General features: G+C 47.8%; 1 protein-coding gene across 6 annotated transcripts in view; it reads left to right on the forward strand.

Moving 5' to 3' along the window:
• clasp2 (cytoplasmic linker associated protein 2) overlaps positions 1-17,547 on the forward strand; it is a 42,404-nt gene that overhangs the window by 19,859 nt on the left and 4,998 nt on the right. Inside the window, exons 9-38 of one of the 6 annotated variants that reach the window (XM_062558356.1) lie at positions 1,087-1,160; positions 1,253-1,345; positions 1,438-1,583; positions 1,770-1,905; positions 2,034-2,104; positions 2,215-2,274; positions 2,377-2,454; positions 2,622-2,789; positions 4,534-4,574; positions 4,951-5,103; positions 5,664-5,678; positions 6,907-7,008; positions 7,167-7,193; positions 8,267-8,293; positions 9,359-9,532; positions 9,795-9,839; positions 10,783-10,890; positions 11,210-11,272; positions 11,852-11,958; positions 12,103-12,126; positions 12,296-12,451; positions 12,671-12,762; positions 12,848-12,911; positions 13,621-13,680; positions 13,938-13,940; positions 14,413-14,576; positions 14,842-14,920; positions 16,693-16,836; positions 16,975-17,118; positions 17,216-17,322. In XM_062558356.1, the coding sequence (XP_062414340.1) occupies positions 1,087-1,160; positions 1,253-1,345; positions 1,438-1,583; positions 1,770-1,905; positions 2,034-2,104; positions 2,215-2,274; positions 2,377-2,454; positions 2,622-2,789; positions 4,534-4,574; positions 4,951-5,103; positions 5,664-5,678; positions 6,907-7,008; positions 7,167-7,193; positions 8,267-8,293; positions 9,359-9,532; positions 9,795-9,839; positions 10,783-10,890; positions 11,210-11,272; positions 11,852-11,958; positions 12,103-12,126; positions 12,296-12,451; positions 12,671-12,762; positions 12,848-12,911; positions 13,621-13,680; positions 13,938-13,940; positions 14,413-14,576; positions 14,842-14,920; positions 16,693-16,836; positions 16,975-17,118; positions 17,216-17,322 (2,725 nt within the window). Of the gene's footprint in view, positions 1-1,086; positions 1,161-1,252; positions 1,346-1,437; positions 1,584-1,769; positions 1,906-2,033; positions 2,105-2,214; positions 2,275-2,376; positions 2,455-2,621; positions 2,790-4,533; positions 4,575-4,950; positions 5,104-5,663; positions 5,679-6,202; positions 6,221-6,906; positions 7,009-7,166; positions 7,194-8,266; positions 8,294-9,358; positions 9,533-9,794; positions 9,840-10,782; positions 10,891-11,209; positions 11,273-11,851; positions 11,959-12,102; positions 12,127-12,295; positions 12,452-12,670; positions 12,763-12,847; positions 12,912-13,620; positions 13,681-13,937; positions 13,941-14,412; positions 14,577-14,841; positions 14,921-16,692; positions 16,837-16,974; positions 17,119-17,215; positions 17,323-17,547 lie in introns of all 6 variants that reach the window. The other 5 variants (XM_037474187.2, XM_062558355.1, XM_037474190.2 and 2 more) reach the window with 5 other exon arrangements.

A 17,547-nucleotide genomic window follows, 5' to 3' on the forward strand; every position in this document is an offset into this window, starting at 1 on the left:
CTCTTGTCACTTGGATCATTACAGTCTTATTGATTGTGAGGCTGCTGTTAGATGCTGTAGTCAACTGAATGCTGGGTATTTTTTTTGCTTGCACTGAATAACGGGTCTTAAGCATTGGTCAGATACATGATTCTGAATCTGATAAGTGATGAAAACGGAATACGAGGATTCAGATTCCGTCGTTGTGTTTCTAAGTTTGCAGCTGTAAACATTTTTTTTTAATTTTTTTTTTCGTTTTCAGGACTGAGTCCGTCTAGCTTTCACTGTTTGTCGGACTAGTTTCCCTCGTGGCGAAGCCTAGAGGCCTGTTCATCTGTAGCTGAATCGAAATGGCAGCACACCCACACACACTGACAGCAAGACTCAGACGCAAGACGGATATTTCAATTTTGCCAATGAGTGGCAGAAACACCTGACTTTGCCCAAAGGACGCTGTGGTTTCTTCAGCTGTTTTCCATCACAGCAGGACACATTATTTTAATTACTGCAAGCATAACAGCCTCGCCCTTGACAAGATCCTATTTCACAAAACTAGCAGTAAAAATAATTTGTGATGGAAGGCTGCCCATGTGTATAGCGGATACAGGGTGATGCTCGCGGGCTCTCTGAGGGGGTCAGCTACTATACGTGTGGAGCATTGAGATGACCCATCTATGTGGATCAGCCTGAAATTTGATCAAACCGGGGGGGGGAAGAGAGGACGTATTCCTCTGCGTTGACTCCACCAACTCAGTCTGGTCTGTGCTGTGAACGTCTTCTCTAGCCTGTGTCACCTAATATAATCCTTTAATATTCTCATCCTCTCCACTTCTCCTTGGTCCCTTTTGTCATTCTCCGTCTGTATCACTCCTCTCTCTGCTTCCCGTGTAAGGAGTTCTAGGCTCCCCCCCCCCCCCCCCCCCCAGAGATATATGATTGACGTGCCCCTTAGATACACAGGCAGCTCCCACTCAATCATATTTGGGGTGCTGGGGATTTTCTGAAATCAAACCAGAATCTCAAGACCAACCGGAACAGAGATCTGACGTGAAAATTCCTGAACGCTCACAGACGCGCTTATTAACAGACTCCGCCCTGTTTTTCTAGTGTCCAAGGAGAGCGCCGGGGGAGTTGAAGAGGAGGACTTCATCAAAGCCTTCACAGACGTTCCTACTGTGCAGGTAGGCGACGCGCAGCCGCATCAACGAACCAGGCCAGACTAGTCTTGGGACTTTCATCGGTGCTTCATATGTCCGCTCCTCTCCTTATTTAGATTTACTCCGCGAGGGACCTCGAAGACAACTTGAATAAGATCCGCGAAATATGCTCCGACGACAAGCACGACTGGGACCAGAGAGCCAGCGCTGTCAGTACCAGTTCACCTTGTACTAATGCAAAATGACCGTCTCTCCTGTGACACCCATGATGATCGTTTCCTTCTCGCTCTCATCGTCGCAGATGAAGAAAGTCCGCTCGCTGCTTGTGGCGGGCGCGACCAGCTACGACTGCTTCTACCAGCATCTGCGACTACTGGACGGAGCCTTCAAGCTGTCCGCCAAAGACCTGCGCTCCCAAGTGGTCCGAGAGGCCTGCATCACCGTAGCGTGAGTGGCGATGATCCAAGATCACGAGAACCTGTAGAATCCAAAAGCTCACGCACCGCTCCGTAGTTGAACCTTATTGATTGTGTGTTGGTCATCACTGCGTCTTGCCAATACGTCACTTAAAAAAAGTCCAGGACTACTGGCTTTTTGCTCCTAAAATATCTGATGGTTGTTGTGTCTTTGTAGCTTCCTTTCGTCAGTGCTCGGGAACAAATTTGACCACGGAGCGGAAGCCATCGTTCCCGTCCTGTTTAACCTCATCCCTAACTGCGCCAAAGTCATGGCCACCTCCGGGATGTTGGCCATTCGCATCATTATACGGGTGAGTTTGAAAAAAAAAAGAAATTGTTTTGCAGAACAAACCTATTCCTGGTCAGTGTTGTCTGATCATTGGATAATTATTCCCACTTTAATCGCCTCCTGTGGCTCGGCCTCCTCTCGACTCTGCAGCACACCCACGTCCCCAGGCTCATCCCCCTGATCACCAGCAACTGCACGTGCAAGTCCGTGGCTGTTAGAAGGTGAGATCAAGACAGTGCTGAAGGGTCTCAGAATTGATGGAAAAGCTTTAAGCTTTAAGTGTAATGTTGGTTTTGGTCTTGAGAATGATAAAGAAAATGTCATCCTCCAGGCGCTGTTATGATTTCCTGGACCTTTTGCTACAAGAATGGCAAACCCACTCTCTGGAGAGGTGAGGGCTGATTCTCACAACCTTTTAAACAGGCCTTCTTTGTCTCCCTGTTCAAACTTAATGCACATTCCATTTTTGTACATCTGCGGCTCTCCCTTGCAGGCACACGGCAGTTTTGGTTGAGAGCATCAAGAAGGGAATCCGAGATGCGGACTCGGAGGCCAGAGTGGAGGCTCGCAAGTAAGACGCGCTCATTTCACCAAAATCAAATCAAATGCGATGAAAGACGAGTGGTTTTGAATATCACCCTCAGTTCCCTTTTCTGAATCCCTTAATTCCTCTCTTTTGCCTTGCCGCCATCATCATCATCATCATCTAACCCTTCCATTGTTCTCTGCCTCTCTCAGGGCTTATTGGGGCCTGAGGAACCACTTCCCAGCGGAGGCCGACGCTCTCTACAACTCCCTGGAGCCGTCGTACCAGAAAACCCTTCAGTCCTGCCTGAAGAGCTCCGGCAGCGTGGCCTCTCTTCCCCAGAGTGACCGCTCCTCGTCCTCCTCTCAAGAGAGCCTCAAGTAATCAACGCTCGTCTATAATATGCCCTCAATAGTCCACTTCAGGTTTTACTTGCGACTACCTCTGACTGTTGAATAAAAGAAATTAATGTTAGTTTGATTGAACGTTTAGAGAATAATATTCTGTCTTGTTTTTATTTTACATTACATTACATGTCATTTAGCTGACGCTTTTATCCAAAGCGACGTACAATAAGTGCATTTCCACATAGAGATACAAACTCAGAAGAACAAGTAACAAGAAAGTACATTTTTCATAAAATAAGCAGTTTCAAAACATGTTATAGAAAAGTACAATTTAAGTGCTATCATTTGTTAGTGCTATGGTTTGCTAGTGTTTTAGTCAAGGTAGAGTCTAAAAAGGTGTGTCTTGAGTTTTCGACGGAAGATGTAGAGGCTCTCTGCGGTCCTGATGTCATCAGAGAGCTCATTCCACCATCTGGGAGCCAGGACAGCAAAGAGTCGCGATCTCGCCGAGTGCTTTTCTCTCAGTGAGGGAGGAACAAGCCGCTTGGCAGATGCAGATCGGAGTGTGCGGGTTGGAATGTAGGGTTTCACCATGTCCTGGATGTAGACTGGTCCCGATCCATTCACAGCATGGTACGTCAGTACCAATGTTTTGAACTGGATGCGGGCAGCCACTGGTAACCAATGAAGAGAACGGAGAAGTGGTGTGGTGTGGGAGTATTTCGGAAGGTTGAAGACCAGTCGAGCTGCTGCATTCTGGATGAGCTGCAGTGGTCGTATGGCGGTACCTGGGAGACCTGCCAGCAGAGAGTTACAGTAGTCAAGGCGGGAGATGACAAGCGCCTGAATCAGTACCTGTGCCGCCTTCTGAGTGAGAAGGGGTCGTATTCTCCTGATGTTGTAGAGCGTGTATCTACAGGATCGTGTCGTCGCTGCGATTTTGGCAGTCAGGGAGAGTTGGGAGTCAAGTGTCACGCCGAGGTTCCTGGCACTCTGAGTGGGCGTTAACATGGAGTCGCCGAAGTTAACAGGTCCTTAGTGGGCGAGGTTTTTCCAGGGAAGAAAAGTAGTTCGGTCTTGTCTGGGTTGATCTTCAGGTGATGAGCGGACATCAGTCCGACAGTCAGACAGGCAGAGATCCGTGCCGCCACCCGAGTGTCCGAGTCGGGGAAGGAGAGAATTAGTTGGGTGTCGTCGGCATAGCTGTGATAGGAAAAACCGTGCGAGCGAATGACGGAGCCAAGAGAGTTAGTGTAGATTGAGAAGAGGAGGGGACCCAGGACGGGGCCCTGAGGAACTCCAGTAGTAAGGGGACAAGGTTCCGACACTGATCCTCTCCAAGTTACCCGGTAGGTGCGACCAACAAGGTAGGATGAGAGAAGAGACAGCACGGATCCTGTGACACCAAGTAGGAGTATTTCCATTACAAGATAAATCCAGTTAATGGAAATACTAATAATTAGTCATCTGGATTATTGATTAGGATAATTCGATCTGTGTGGAGCACAGTGTGTCAGGGCACAACTGACCTCTGTCCAAAATATCGTTGAACTGCTGGTGTGCAGATTGATTTCTTTAATGTGAAAGAAAAAGATCAATACCCTTGGTTGAATGACGTCACATATTCTGAAACACCCAGTTTGGCTTTGCACGCCCTCACTTGCGTTTGGATTTGTTTGCATTTGAAAATGATAAGCTAAGCTTTCTGGAGCTGTGAGAAAAATAAAAGAATGATGTGTTGCTGTGGACTGACCTCAGTTTCTCTCCCCTCGGTCAGTCGGCCCCTGACTTCTAAATGGTCTGCAGCTCCAGGGCGAGGTGAGTCTCACACACACACACACACACACACACACACACGTGCAACCTCTCTCCAACACGTACATCCTCATGCTCACTTGCACCTGTGGACACACACACACACACACACGGTGGCAAACATCCGCTCCCACAGAGCCATCATTCTCATTCACATCTGCCTGGGTCCGTACAGCCGCATCCTGTCACGTTGTTTTTATGTTTCTAGACACATGTACGCACACACCCACGCGTATATGTGTCTGGCTGTTTGTGTACCTCTGTACGGTATTTGGTATCGTGTGGTGCCTGCATGTGTTTGTGATGTATCTATACCCTCATCACCTGCCATCACTCCTCCTCCTCCTCCTCCTCCTCCTCCACCACCTGTCCCTATTAGTCCCCGCGGGGTCAAAGGGCATGGCGTCGTCGGTCTCGCTGCAGCGTTCCCGTAGCGACGTGGATGTTAACGCGGCGGCAGTCGCTAAGCACCGGCAAGTCGGACAGACCAGGGCGTCGGGGCGCCTGCCCCCCGGCTCCTACTCCTCACTGGGTAAGGGTCCCGGTCGGACGAGCAGTCAGACGTGACTCAAAGAGTCTGAGGAGTCGCTCTCCAATCGGCTCAGACGCGGAGCTTCTAAAGCTGCCGAGTTGTCCTCTAAAAGCCAGAAACCTCCACAGAGGGATCGGCTGGACACTCTCGCACGCTCCAGCGCTCGGACCGGCCTCTCCTCTCCTGCTGCCTCCTCATTGCCCGTTGATGTGTCCCGTACACGCGTTGCTGTGCACATTGTCTGTGTGCATGCTCTGTTGGTGAATACCGTCCCAGTTTCGACGTTGACCACTGCATCTGCTCCCTTTTGACCAGATGCTCTGTAACTAATACAGACTGTGCTCCTCTCTTCTCTTGTCTCTCTTCCCTCTTTTCCTGTCTTTCATTCTGAATACTTCTTTTTTCCTGATTTGAACGTTTTACCCTTTTCCGTCTTCCTTTTGTGTCTCCTACTTCCAATGGTCATTCGTTTCAATCCTTTTCTTTTCTTCCATTTGTTTCTTCCCTTTCCTCCACCTCCCCCTCTCTCCTCCTCTGCCTTTCTTTTTCTGCCACTAAAGATGATGCCTCGGATGGTAAGATCATCTCACTCTGCTTCACCAGCAACAAGCTACTCATACTTTTCTTTAATTTCCTTCTTTTCTTTTCCCTCACTTGATTACAGTCCAACAAATCCCATCAGCTTTTGTTGCAGTGTGTGGCCACAGCGCCCCCTGCTGTCAAACGTACACTCAACCCTCATTTGTCTCACCTGCCTTTTCATTGCATCATGAATCCAATTAATTAAACATCAGAGAGATCATCTTCTGCTTTGCTCTAGTTAAACCTTGTGTTATTACAGAAAAAGGTCTAACCATTAACACTTCTATTAAACTTTAACATTTGGTTATTGAAGCTTTATTAGGATATAGTTCTATGATTTAGAGATTAGAACTTTGTTGTTATGCACAACGCAAAATGTTAGATGTACAAATCAGTACATGAAGAACACTATGTATTTAATGTTTAGGAAAGGTATGAATATATGCAAATATTTACAGAATGAAATGTGCAGGTGAAGTGTACTTTTTACAACCTGCTCCTTCTTGTCTGTCTGTAGGCACCAGGTCAGACAATGGTAAGATTGCAGTTAGGTGGATAGGTGTGTGTGCGTGTGTTTTTAGGGATGTTCTAGTAGTGAAAGCAAACAACACTTTGTTCAGGGGGAATCATTATATTGAAAGTTGTACAGCGCCACCCTCATTTAAAAAATCCACACATTTGATTTTTTTTTTGTTGATAGAATAGCTTCACAAAAACATAAATTGCAGCTTTAAGAGGATTGTATTCATGAATAATTTGCAGAAAAGGTTGCACTTTTTACCACGTTTTTAAAAAATTTTTTAAAGCTGGTTATTTGGATGACATGACTTTACTGTAAACAAAATAAAAAAGCTTCCGTTAATATTTAAATTTATTACTAAATATATCAAAATCACTATTCTACAGTCTCAAATCCTCCCTGAACCTTTTTGAAATGGAGAGTGGATCGTCTCTGTCCTAAGAAGTGATATCTTGCTGATCCACTAAAGCATCCCTGTTGCGTGTATGTTGTGTGGCTGAGTGTTTAGATTAGGATCCGACGTTCCTTCTGCAGCTTCTAGCCATCAGTGGCTTTTTCTAAGCTCTCGTGCTTCTTCTGGGCTTCAGCTGCCAACTAGATGTCACTAGATGTGTAGGACGTGTAGCACTGTGTGTGTGTGTGTTTTTTATTTTTATTTTGTGTGCGTACTCAAACAGTACTTTTCCCTCCGCGTCATACAGGCCGTGTACGCACCAAGCAGCCCTTGTCCACTGCCAGCTCCATGTCCAGCCAGGTGGATTCGCGAGGGCGGAGCCGCGCCAAGATGGTGTCCCAGTCCCAGCGTATGTACCCCGACACACTGCATGACCTAAAGCCAGCTGTGACTGGAACAAACTGGGCTGCGAGTCCACATGTTTGTATTAACTTAGGCTCTTGCTGCTGAGTTATTTGTTGCCCTCATGGTGACAATAAGCTCTTTAAAATGTTTTTGTGCCTTCAGGTTCCGACGAATCCGATTGCACACCAGGTATTGTGTTTGTGAGTCGGTGTGTGTGTGTGTGTGTGTGTGTGTGTGTGTGTGTGTGTGTGTGTGTGTGTGTGTGTGTGTGTGTGTGTGTGTGTGTGTGTGTGTGTGTGTGTGTGTGTGTGTGTGTGTGTGTGTGTGTGTGTGTGTGTGTGTGTACGTGTGCGCGTTTGTCTATCCATCTCCCACGGTGGGTAAGGTGAATCATCCACTGTCGCTCTCATTCTGATCAAGGTGTTTTGCGTAAAGAGGAGTGTGTGTTATGTGTTTTTTTGCATGCTGTGTCTCATCACTGAGTATGGTGGGGTGGACACTTTGTTTCCTCTGGCTGTCATGTAGGTTATTACAACAAGACATGAAGGAACACAATCCACTGGGCTAGCTTCAATTGGCAACACATAGAGTGCGTGCGTGCGTGCGCGTGCTTGCTGAGGATATTTGCATCTTAAAGCCTGTTGGCTTTGGGGCAAGTTTGAAGTTCAAAAAAGAAGATGTGATTGGACCGCAGCCCCTCTGCCTCAATTCTATCTGGACATAGATTAGAAAGGGAATGGAAGGTGTTTGATTGAGGGTTCAAAGCCGAAATCTCGATTCTACAGAAACTCGCTGGTGGCCATCGTCTGCCGTTGATGGGACACGTTTATCTCAGAATCAGGCGAGACAGCAGCTGATCGGAGTTGTGTGTGTGTGTGATAGTTGTGTGTGTGTGATAGTTGTGTGCATATCCTTCAAACGTATTTTCCTTTGAGGCATTTCCTTTTCCTCATTGTGGACGGTCTTGATACTTGTTTGATACATAAGCCAGCTGTCCCAACATGCACTGCTTTTCCCAGGCTATCATCTGCAGCTCGTTCAGTTTGTGTATTTTCTTTCAGTGAAATATTTTCACTTGTTTTCTCTTAAATAAGTTGACTGCTTCAGCTTTGCCTTCATTCTTGATGTGGAACACCAGGATGCGCTCCCATCGTACTCTGTGTTCTAACTCCCACGACGCTTTATTTGCGCTAATACCCATAATTCATCTGGTTTAATCTGCTTCCCCCCCATCCTCTCCACCAATGGGCTCAATGGCTCAGGATCTCAGTCTGCTACCCCCGTCGGTGGTAAGGTTACAACACTACTTCTTTCTGCTTTTTAATAAATAAATAAAAAGAAAATCTTTACTTCTCTTCCTCTGTTGCCCCGACCTCCCCCTCCTTCACTTGCACCCAGAGCTGTCCCCCCCCCCCCCCCTGGCCTGCTGTGATTACCAGTCACTGGTAAAGTGGCTGTTCTATGATCATGCTAAACATGTTGCTTTTGGAGCCTCGGCCTTCTGCTTATTATTCTTATGTGCACCTGGATTGTCCAATGTCCAACTGGATTTCAGTTATCCCCAAAAAATATTTTGAGATCTTTACTTGGTTTCAATTTCATCAGTAGTTTATATGAAATTGGTTATTATAGAAAAAATATAAACTTTGTGTAAATTTAAAGAGGGACAATATATATATATATATTCAAATATGAATGACTTTATATCTGTTATGTCACGTGGTATTATATGTAGCAAATAGCCATTAGATGTGTTTATTTAGCTCTGTGTCCTTGGATACTAGTACATAGAATCCTTTATTTACGTGTTGAGTTTGTGTGTGTGTGTGTGTGTGTGTGTGTCAGAGAATCTGATCCGCGTCCTCATTTTCAGTCGTGTTGACATCCGTTTAGAGCTCAGCTCTGTGTGCTGAAGCTTGTTCCCCAAAAGCCTGATCGCACACTTCACCTTCAGCACCGTGGAGCAGCTTCTCTTCCGTGGTTTAGTCTTCAGGTCGCGAGTAACGCGAGTCACCGTAGAGTCCGACGCACCGTGAGCTTTGCAGTTGGAGACGGGATGACGTGGGGACGTCAAATTGATGTATTTATGTATCAAAAAAAAAGAAGACGAGAGCTGTCTGTAAATCATGATTTTGTCAAAATATCACTTTTTTAATTCAAATTGAATTGTTAAATGTATTTTTTTTTAATATATATATATATTTAGATATGACAGATTTATTTATTGGTTTTCAACTCGCCGAGCCCCATCGGTCCTCTTTCCAACATCTTCCAGTGAAATTCCTGTCGCGCCGACTTCACTTCTCGCCGCCTTCAATTTTTGTCCTCTTCTGTCTCTCTGCCTCCCTCTGAAGCTGGCAGTCGCAGTGGCTCCCCGGGTCGCGTTCTGACGAGCACGGCCTTGAGCACCCTGAGCTCCGGGGCCCACCGCGTGCTGGCCGGGTCCAGCGTGGACAAAAACAGAGGCAGCCGTATCCCCCGCAGCCAGGGCTGCTCCAGAGACTCGTCGCCCACCCGCCTGTCCGTTGGTAAGCAAACAAGCACCGGTGTCCGTTTGATAATTGTTGGGGGGGGTTTCTGCCTCTGCTTTTGCACAACAGCTCAAATGTGATGGTTTGGTTAAAAAAAAAAAAAAAAAAACACGCCGCTTTTCGAACACTCAGCCGTCCCTCAGGAGCAGCAAATGCGCGCCATCGTCCGCGTGTCCTCGGATCTCAACTGTTTTCTCTCCCCTCCCGCTCCCTCCCCGTCCTCTTATCTTTCCGCTCCTGGTGCTTCTGTCCCTTGTAGCTCCTTCCAGCATTAGTTCCATCTACAACGGAGCAAGCAGAGGAGGTAAGGCTCCGACCTCGAGCAGACCACCCAACTATCCACCTCTTAACCTGCAAATTCTCATCATCGCCTTAAACCCATCCCTCATTCTTTATCTCCATCCGTCACTACAAATCTCCCGATCCCCGTCCCTCCATCGGGCCTCTCATAGCCGACCTCTAACCTGTCCCTGATTCTATGGCTGTGCTGTTTTGGTGATGGGTGCTCATGATCAGCAGATCCTTCCCGTCGCCACTAACCTGTTCTCAGTGGGTGAAAAACGAGCCTTCCGGCGGGACAAGCCAAGCTGCATTAGGGCTTTGTAACCCCCCCCCCCTCCCCTCGCAGGCTGTGATTAACCCTGATTGGCTGGGTTCATGCTGCAGCTGACCAACGGGAACGTTTATTGTGATACAACTGGATGAAAAGTCAGATCCTCCCCTCGATCCCGTTTGATTCATCTCAAATCACTCTCCTTTCTGTCCTGTGTGTTTGTGTGCGATCCGCGGGCCGAAGGCCTGAGTGCATGGGGGTCATCACACTTTGTTTGTTCCATTTTGAACGTGAGTGCAGCAGTCCTGTGCTTCCGCTAGGTGCATCTCAACTGGAGCTGAGACGACTGATAGTTCACTAGTTAATTATCAGAAATTATCACATTGAGCCCAAATGTAAAATGTGGCCGTAGTTAGTGCTGAAACAATTGCAAGACAATACTTAAAATCAGTTGAGATGCTCCCTGAGAGCCAGTTGCTTGTTTTTCTCAGTTGTTCACGTTTGCTTGTTCTGTCTCTTATTTGTGTCTTTATGTACCGTCTTCTCTCTCCTTTTGTCACTGCTCACGTTTGTCTTTCTTATGTCTTTTTCTCGTCTTCTTTGTCGTCCCTTTTCTTCCCTCCGCTGCTCTTTTCCTGCCCTCTCCCAACTCCCCTTATCTTTCCCCCTGCTGCGGTAACCCGGGCGACGTTAGCCCGCGGCAGTCGTATCCCTCGGCCCAGTATGAGTCAGGGCTGCAGCAGAGAGGCCAGCAGGGAGAGCAGCCGCGACACGAGCCCTGTTCGCTCCTTCACGCCCCTCGGTGAGTAGCCGGTTGTCGACGGATACCCGCTGCAGGTAGTTTAACTCGGAATGATCAAATACACAAAGCTAGTTCAGAGACAAAGCCACATAGGCCTTTTATTGACACCCAGGGTCTGATTTCCACTAAATCCCAAAAAGTTTAGGGATGACAGTCAGAAAAACACACAATCACATGCACTTTTTCAGCCTTTCTTTCCACACTTTGTCCAATCAGTGTCAGGCTTGTGTATGTGTGTGTTTCCTTCTTGTGTGTGTGTGTGTGTGTGTGTGTGCGCGAGTGTTAAACTCTGTATGTGTGTTTTTAATCTTGGTTGCAGCGACGCGGAGCTACTCTCGCTCCACCGGAGCTCTCCACACACCCGATGTGTTTGGTGCAGCAGGTGAAGGCTGAGTACATTGATTTCTCCGTACCTCACCCACCTGCCCACGTCGCCTTAACTTGTGTTCGCTCACCTGTTTTGTTTTTGGTTCTCTTTAGTGCCAAGCATCTTCTCCTATATTATTTAAGTTGTTTTTCCTTCTTTGTCCATCAGCTTGTTGTTGTTGTTGTTTTTTAAATTCTGCTCCAGGATGTCGACCCTCCCAGTGGAATTGCATGTTTCCGCCCGTTAAGTTGCCAGATGACCTCCAGTTTTACCATTTTGTTTTTCTTTATTCAGCTCCGCCCCTTTCCTGCAAGTCCAACACGTTCCTCAGTGTTTTCTGTCAATCATACTTTCTCCCCCAGCAGCACCTGCAATGTCAACCTAACAAGTCATCACATCAACTTACAGGGCTGGCTCATGGGAAATGTGGTGTGCGTGCGTGTGTGTGTGTGTGTGTGTGTGTGTGTTTGTGTGTGTGAGAGTGGATGGGGAGGAGGATGGTGGCCCATCGGTGGACGAGTGAAAGGAGGGAGTCCAGTCTAACGTTTGTCCCCTCTGTCCTTCCGCTCTTTCCATCCTTCCCGCTCTCTGCAGGGTCGGGTTTTGGCATCAGCCAGTCGAGTCGTCTCTCTTCTTCAGTCAGTGCCATGAGGGTCCTCAACCCGGGCTCCGACGTAGAAGAGGCTCTCGCAGATGCTCTGGTATGAAAACACGCGCTGCACACGACAAATGATAAGTGCTCACATTCCAGTAAGCTGTCACCATGTGCAGCTCAAATCCCCTGGAGTGTGTTTGTGTGTGTGTGTTAACTAACCCTTGGTTTTACCTCTGTTTAACGCTGTCAGCTGTTGGGAGATATCCGGTCAAAGGTCAGCCTCTTCTCCTGCCTCTTAAGCGTGTGTATGTGTGTGTTTAGCCGTGTTTGTGCTCTGTAAAGCAGGTGTGTGAGTGCATGTTTATCTACCTGTGCCTGGTATTACTGCGTCTTCCGGTTCAGCTTAATTTCATCTCCTCTGGATTCCTGTCCTCTACCCGCAGAAGAAGCCCGCACGGCGGCGGTACGAAAACTACGGCATGTACTCAGATGACGACGCCAACAGCGACGCGTCCAGCGCGTGTTCGGAGAGGTCGTACAGCTCCAGGAACGGAGGAGCCATCCCCACCTACATGAGGCAGACGGAGGACGTAGCTGAGGTTGGCCACATCATTAGGCAACAGAGCGTCAAAAATAAACCCTTTCCACCCTAGAATAATGGCAGATTTACATATTACAAATCTATACCATATCCATATCTAACCTTTTATTGTGCATAGAAGTACTCTGGAGATTTTAAGCCCTGAATTTGCTCATCCTGGCACAGATCCTCTGTGCCCCTACAGTAAGTCTTGACGGGTCTCTGTGGTTTTTGCCAGGTGCTGAACCGTTGTGCCAGTGCCAACTGGTCAGAGAGGAAGGAGGGGCTTCTGGGCCTACAGGCGCTGCTGAAGAACCAACGCACCCTCAGGTGAGCCGCAAAGCGGGCCGCAGCGTTTTATTCGAGTCGATTCGATGTGCATTTAGTTCTGACCGCGTTTGTCTTTGATCGGCAGTCGGGTGGAGTTGAAGAGGCTTTGTGAGATCTTCACCAGGATGTTCGCGGACCCTCACAGTAAGGTATGAGTCCATACAGCGCAAGTATTCGCACAGAGTCACACGGTGCGCACTCTGTGACGTTATCACGCCAAATACATTCATCATTCACCCACTTTTATTATACTTTGTTTCCAAATATTTGGTTCATCACCACCAAACCTTCACTGTACCGGATTCTGCCGCAAGCATCTATTTGTTATCACACACACACACTTCTATCAACGTAATAATAATGCGTGTAAAGATAAAGACAGGATAAACAGCTCAAACTATATCCTCAGCTCGCACTCGCACGGATATGCAGTAACACTCGAACATGATCACGGGCATGCAGAGTGTGCATGGATTGTTTTTCTAACGGCATGCCCACGCCTGAGTTTGCGTGTGACCTCACACCTCTCCGCCCGGGCCGCTGGATTGCTCCGTCACTGCGGCCGATCCGCTGGCCTCGCTCACCTCCCCCCCCGAGCCCCCTCCCTCTCTCTATTTGCCCTCTCTCGCTGCAATCTGAAGCGACAACACCGAGGCCGCACGCACACCCTTCGCCGCACTTTAAATATCAACGCACATTCGGGGCTCCCCCCTCCAGAATTAACCGGCTGCGTTTCGTCGCCCTTTAACATCGCCACTTTCTGAGCGCCGCGTGGCCTCCCGCATGTGGTGAGGTGTGCAAGCTCCTCCGTTCGCCTCCGCCCTCGTTTTTGACGTTTGACGATTTGATGAATTTCAGCGAGATTCCGGCAGGGTGTACGGCACGGCAGAATCCGGTATAAGCTCAGCCTCCTTCAAGGTACTGCATCTCACCCTGGATCCCTCTCCTGCCTCCATCTGTCTGTCCCACACCATCCTATCTACGTCTCTCTCTCTCTGTCTCTCTATTATTTTCCTCATTGATTCGACTCATTTCCATTTTTTCCAAATTTTGGATTGAAGGTGTGAACTGAAAGTTGGGGATTCGTGGCCCACACAGGTATTCTTTGTCAGGATGCTAACAGATGTCTCTCTCTCTCTTTCCCCCATGCCACCTCACACTGGAACTCTCTGTAGAGAGTAAGTTTGGTCCACCAGTGTCACTGTACTTACACTTTGTGTATCTGGATGAAAGTCTCACTCACTAACCTACCTCGCGTAAAGTGGCTCGTAACAACACTTTCCCCGCTGAAATCTGCTGCTGGCATGTTAACACGGCGACAACGCACAGTCTGATTTTTATTGTGTGATTAACCGTCTCCTTTTGGTCATTTTCTAATATTGGTCATAATTTGGGTGATCTGAGTTTAACCGGTGATTGGGAATCTGAAAGCGCTGCTGCATTAGTGAGTGAATAACCACTAACGTGACGAGGTGAATGAACGCCACTCGGACGTGATACTTCAGCGTAACCTCCCTGTGTCCTGTAATAACTCGCAGGACTACTCAAAGGCATGCACGAACGAAAAGTGAATTGTGTGCGCGTGTTTCTCAAACTGTGTGTGTGTGTGTGTGTGTGTGTGTGTGTGTGTGTGTGTGTGTGTGTGTTCAGGTTTTCAGTATGTTCCTGGAGACACTGGTTGATTTCATCCTGGTCCAAAAGGAGGATCTGCAGGACTGGTTGTTCGTACTACTCACACAGCTGCTGAAGAAGATGGGGGCTGACCTGCTGGGCTCCGTACAAGCCAAAGTTCAGAGAGCCCTGGATGTGACCCGGTGGGTGGCACACTATCACAGTACAGACTGACATTAGGGCGCAGAAGGCTCGTCCCATGATTACGCAGAACAAAATGGTAGTTTGTGCTTAGATTATTTAAATATGTAAAATCTTGGTGATCTTTAGGGGGCAATGACCATGATGTAGGGCTCGCTGATCTTAATGTTAAACATACTGCCAACTTAAGTTGTTATTTTTTTTTATTTTGTACACAGTAATTTATCCTTATACTCAAGAGATGTGTTTATTTTCTCCTTCTGACAGAGAATCTTTCCCCAATGACCTCCAGTTTACTATTCTCATGAGGTTTACTGTGGACCAGACACAGACGCCCAATCTCAAGGTAAGTGATGCTGTGTGTGTGTGTGTGTGTGTGTGTGTGTGTGTGTGTGTGTGTGTGTGTGTGTGTGTGAATGAGAAAGCGGGCGCAGTGTGTGAAGGACTGAGTAGGGGAAGGGTGAGAGGGAAATGTGGTGATAAAGCTGGAAAAACGTAAAGCTCGCGTAACCATGGTAACTGCTGTATCGATGTGACCTCACCAAAACCGTGAATGCCGGGCTGTGATTGGACAGCGCTGGGCCGAGCTTCCACAATCCTTCCTTCCTGTTCAGCTCCAACTCACGCTTTGCCTCCCCCTCCTCGCTTTACATTACACTACATGTCATTTAGCTGACGCTTTTATCCAAAGCGACTTGCATTGCATTATAACCCATGTGTTACATTTTTGCCTGGGGAGCAATTAGGGGATGAGTGTCTTGCTCAGGGACACTTCAACAGGGCACATGGGGCAGCCGGGATTTTAACCGCCAGCTTTACCTCCATGCGCCACCATCGCTCGCTCTCCACACCCCTCTGTCGCTCTGCCTCCTCTCACTCTCTACCCCCCCCACCCACCCCCCCTCCTTTACAGAAATTGTACATTTTCTCTATGACTAACCCACTGCTCATTTAACTGGCAAAATGTCATGGTTGTCATTGAAGAGATCGCTTTCTGTTGTTTTTTATTATTACTGTTGGCTGTAGTTTTTTCAGTCATTATTCCATTCAGTAAGAATAAATGGCCCCTTGAGGAAACTCTTCATAGTCATAAAACACAACACAACAAGTCTGTTGACCCGTTGCGAGACCCATACTTTAATATTTCTGATTTGCTCTTCACTGGATTGGATCTGCTGGTTTTATCTAGAAGCAGTTTTTGCAAATTCATTTTCATAAAACCATTTTAGTATTAAAAAAAACAAAGAAACACCCGAAAGGTACTACCTCGGGGCACTTGCAAGATGATGTCGTTTCCTTTCAAGCGTACACATTCGAAGGATCTTAACAATGTTGAGCATCTTATGTTGCAAACTGTTGCATGAAGCTTCAGACCAGTAGTTAAATTCAAATAATGCCCAAGCCTACTTTCCAAACGTTGTACTTCCTTCCCTCCTTCCATCCCTCCCTCCCTTGTCCTCGTCTTCTTCTCTTTCTCCGTTGATTGACGCGGTGATTCTCCTCCTTCTCCCTGAAGCCCGTGCGGAGCTCGTGTTGCGGGCGAGGGCGAGGCGGGGGAGGGTCCGGGGTAAAATTGTTCCCCCCCAGAGCGCGGCGCCACGCCTGCTCTCTAGACGAGCAGGCCGCAGCCTGGAGCCAGTCCTCCCAGGTCAGTGCGCTCTGGGGGGAGCAATCATATGCGCGCAATGCTGCTAAGTGATTGGGAGGAAGGTTCTGGTCCTTGCGGTGCATATGGAAAGAGACGGAAGAGAATCAGGGCGGGAGTTGGTTGTTGTGGCGCTTCGGAGCCCGCAGTGAATGTCTGCTTTTATTGGTTCTTTTTTTTGTTTTTCACCATTTTGTCTTTTTTTTTTTTTTAATTTGTTGTTTTTTACTGTAGTTTGATCCTCTCTCTGATTCGTCAGATCGTTTGATTTTCAGACCTGCTAAGAGATGCACAATTGGCTGCGGTTGTACATGTTGCCTGTGAACATTGGTGTGTGTGTGTGTGTGTGCCTGTGAGTTTTTAGTTTCCTTATTACTCGATTTGTCTTTTCGCAGGTTAATATAGTGGCGATTCAGTGTCTTTGTTACCGACTTGGTAATGAGCTGTTGCATTTGCACACTTTTGTGTTCCAGGTGAAGGTGGCCATTTTGAAGTACATTGACACGCTGACGTTACAGATGGAAGCGCCAGACTTTGTGAACTCCAGCGAGACTCGGCTCGCCATCTCCCGCATCATCACCTGGACGACTGAACCCAAAAGCTCTGACGTCAGAAAGGTGCAGACACACAAACCTGCGCCTGCTCAAAGCGTTATTCCCCGCGTGGATTCTCCCGACGTTGCAACAGAAATACCACACACTTGATTTTACTCTTTCTGACGGAGGAGGGGGGGGTTTGTATTTTGTGTGCCACAGGCGGCCCAGTTGGTGTTAATCTCGCTGTTCCAGCTCAACACTCCAGAGTTCACCATGCTGCTGGCAGCGCTGCCCAAAACCTTCCAGGACGGAGCCACCAGGCTGCTTCAAAACCATCTGAAGAACACCGGCAACGTTGCACAGGTGACGAAGGGGCTGCGGTTGTGATTCATTACACCGCGGCATTAACCACGCGCTTCTCTCTAGCTAACGTGCGCTTTTTTCTCCGTCACTTCCTCAGGCACCAATGGGCAGCCCTCTGACTCGTCACACCCCGCGGTCTCCAGCCAGCTGGTCCAGCCCCGTCACATCCCCCACCAACACTTCCCAAAACACCCCTTCACCGAGGTAACGCTCGCTCACGCTCGACAGAATCTAACAATGATTGAACCCAATATGTACACAGAGAATGGGAGTAAAGTCTACAGATGTGCGCGTAGGTTAAACCAGGTTACTCACAGTGTGGCTCAGTGGCCTAAAATAATAGATCGCAACACAATTGGCATCGCCCAAATAATTCTGGATAACAATACTTGTTTTTATTTAAAGGCATGCAATTCAAATGTAAATACA

Source organism: Pungitius pungitius, chromosome 17 (genome assembly GCF_949316345.1).
Source record: "Pungitius pungitius chromosome 17, fPunPun2.1, whole genome shotgun sequence".
Lineage (NCBI taxonomy): Eukaryota > Metazoa > Chordata > Actinopteri > Perciformes > Gasterosteidae > Pungitius > Pungitius pungitius.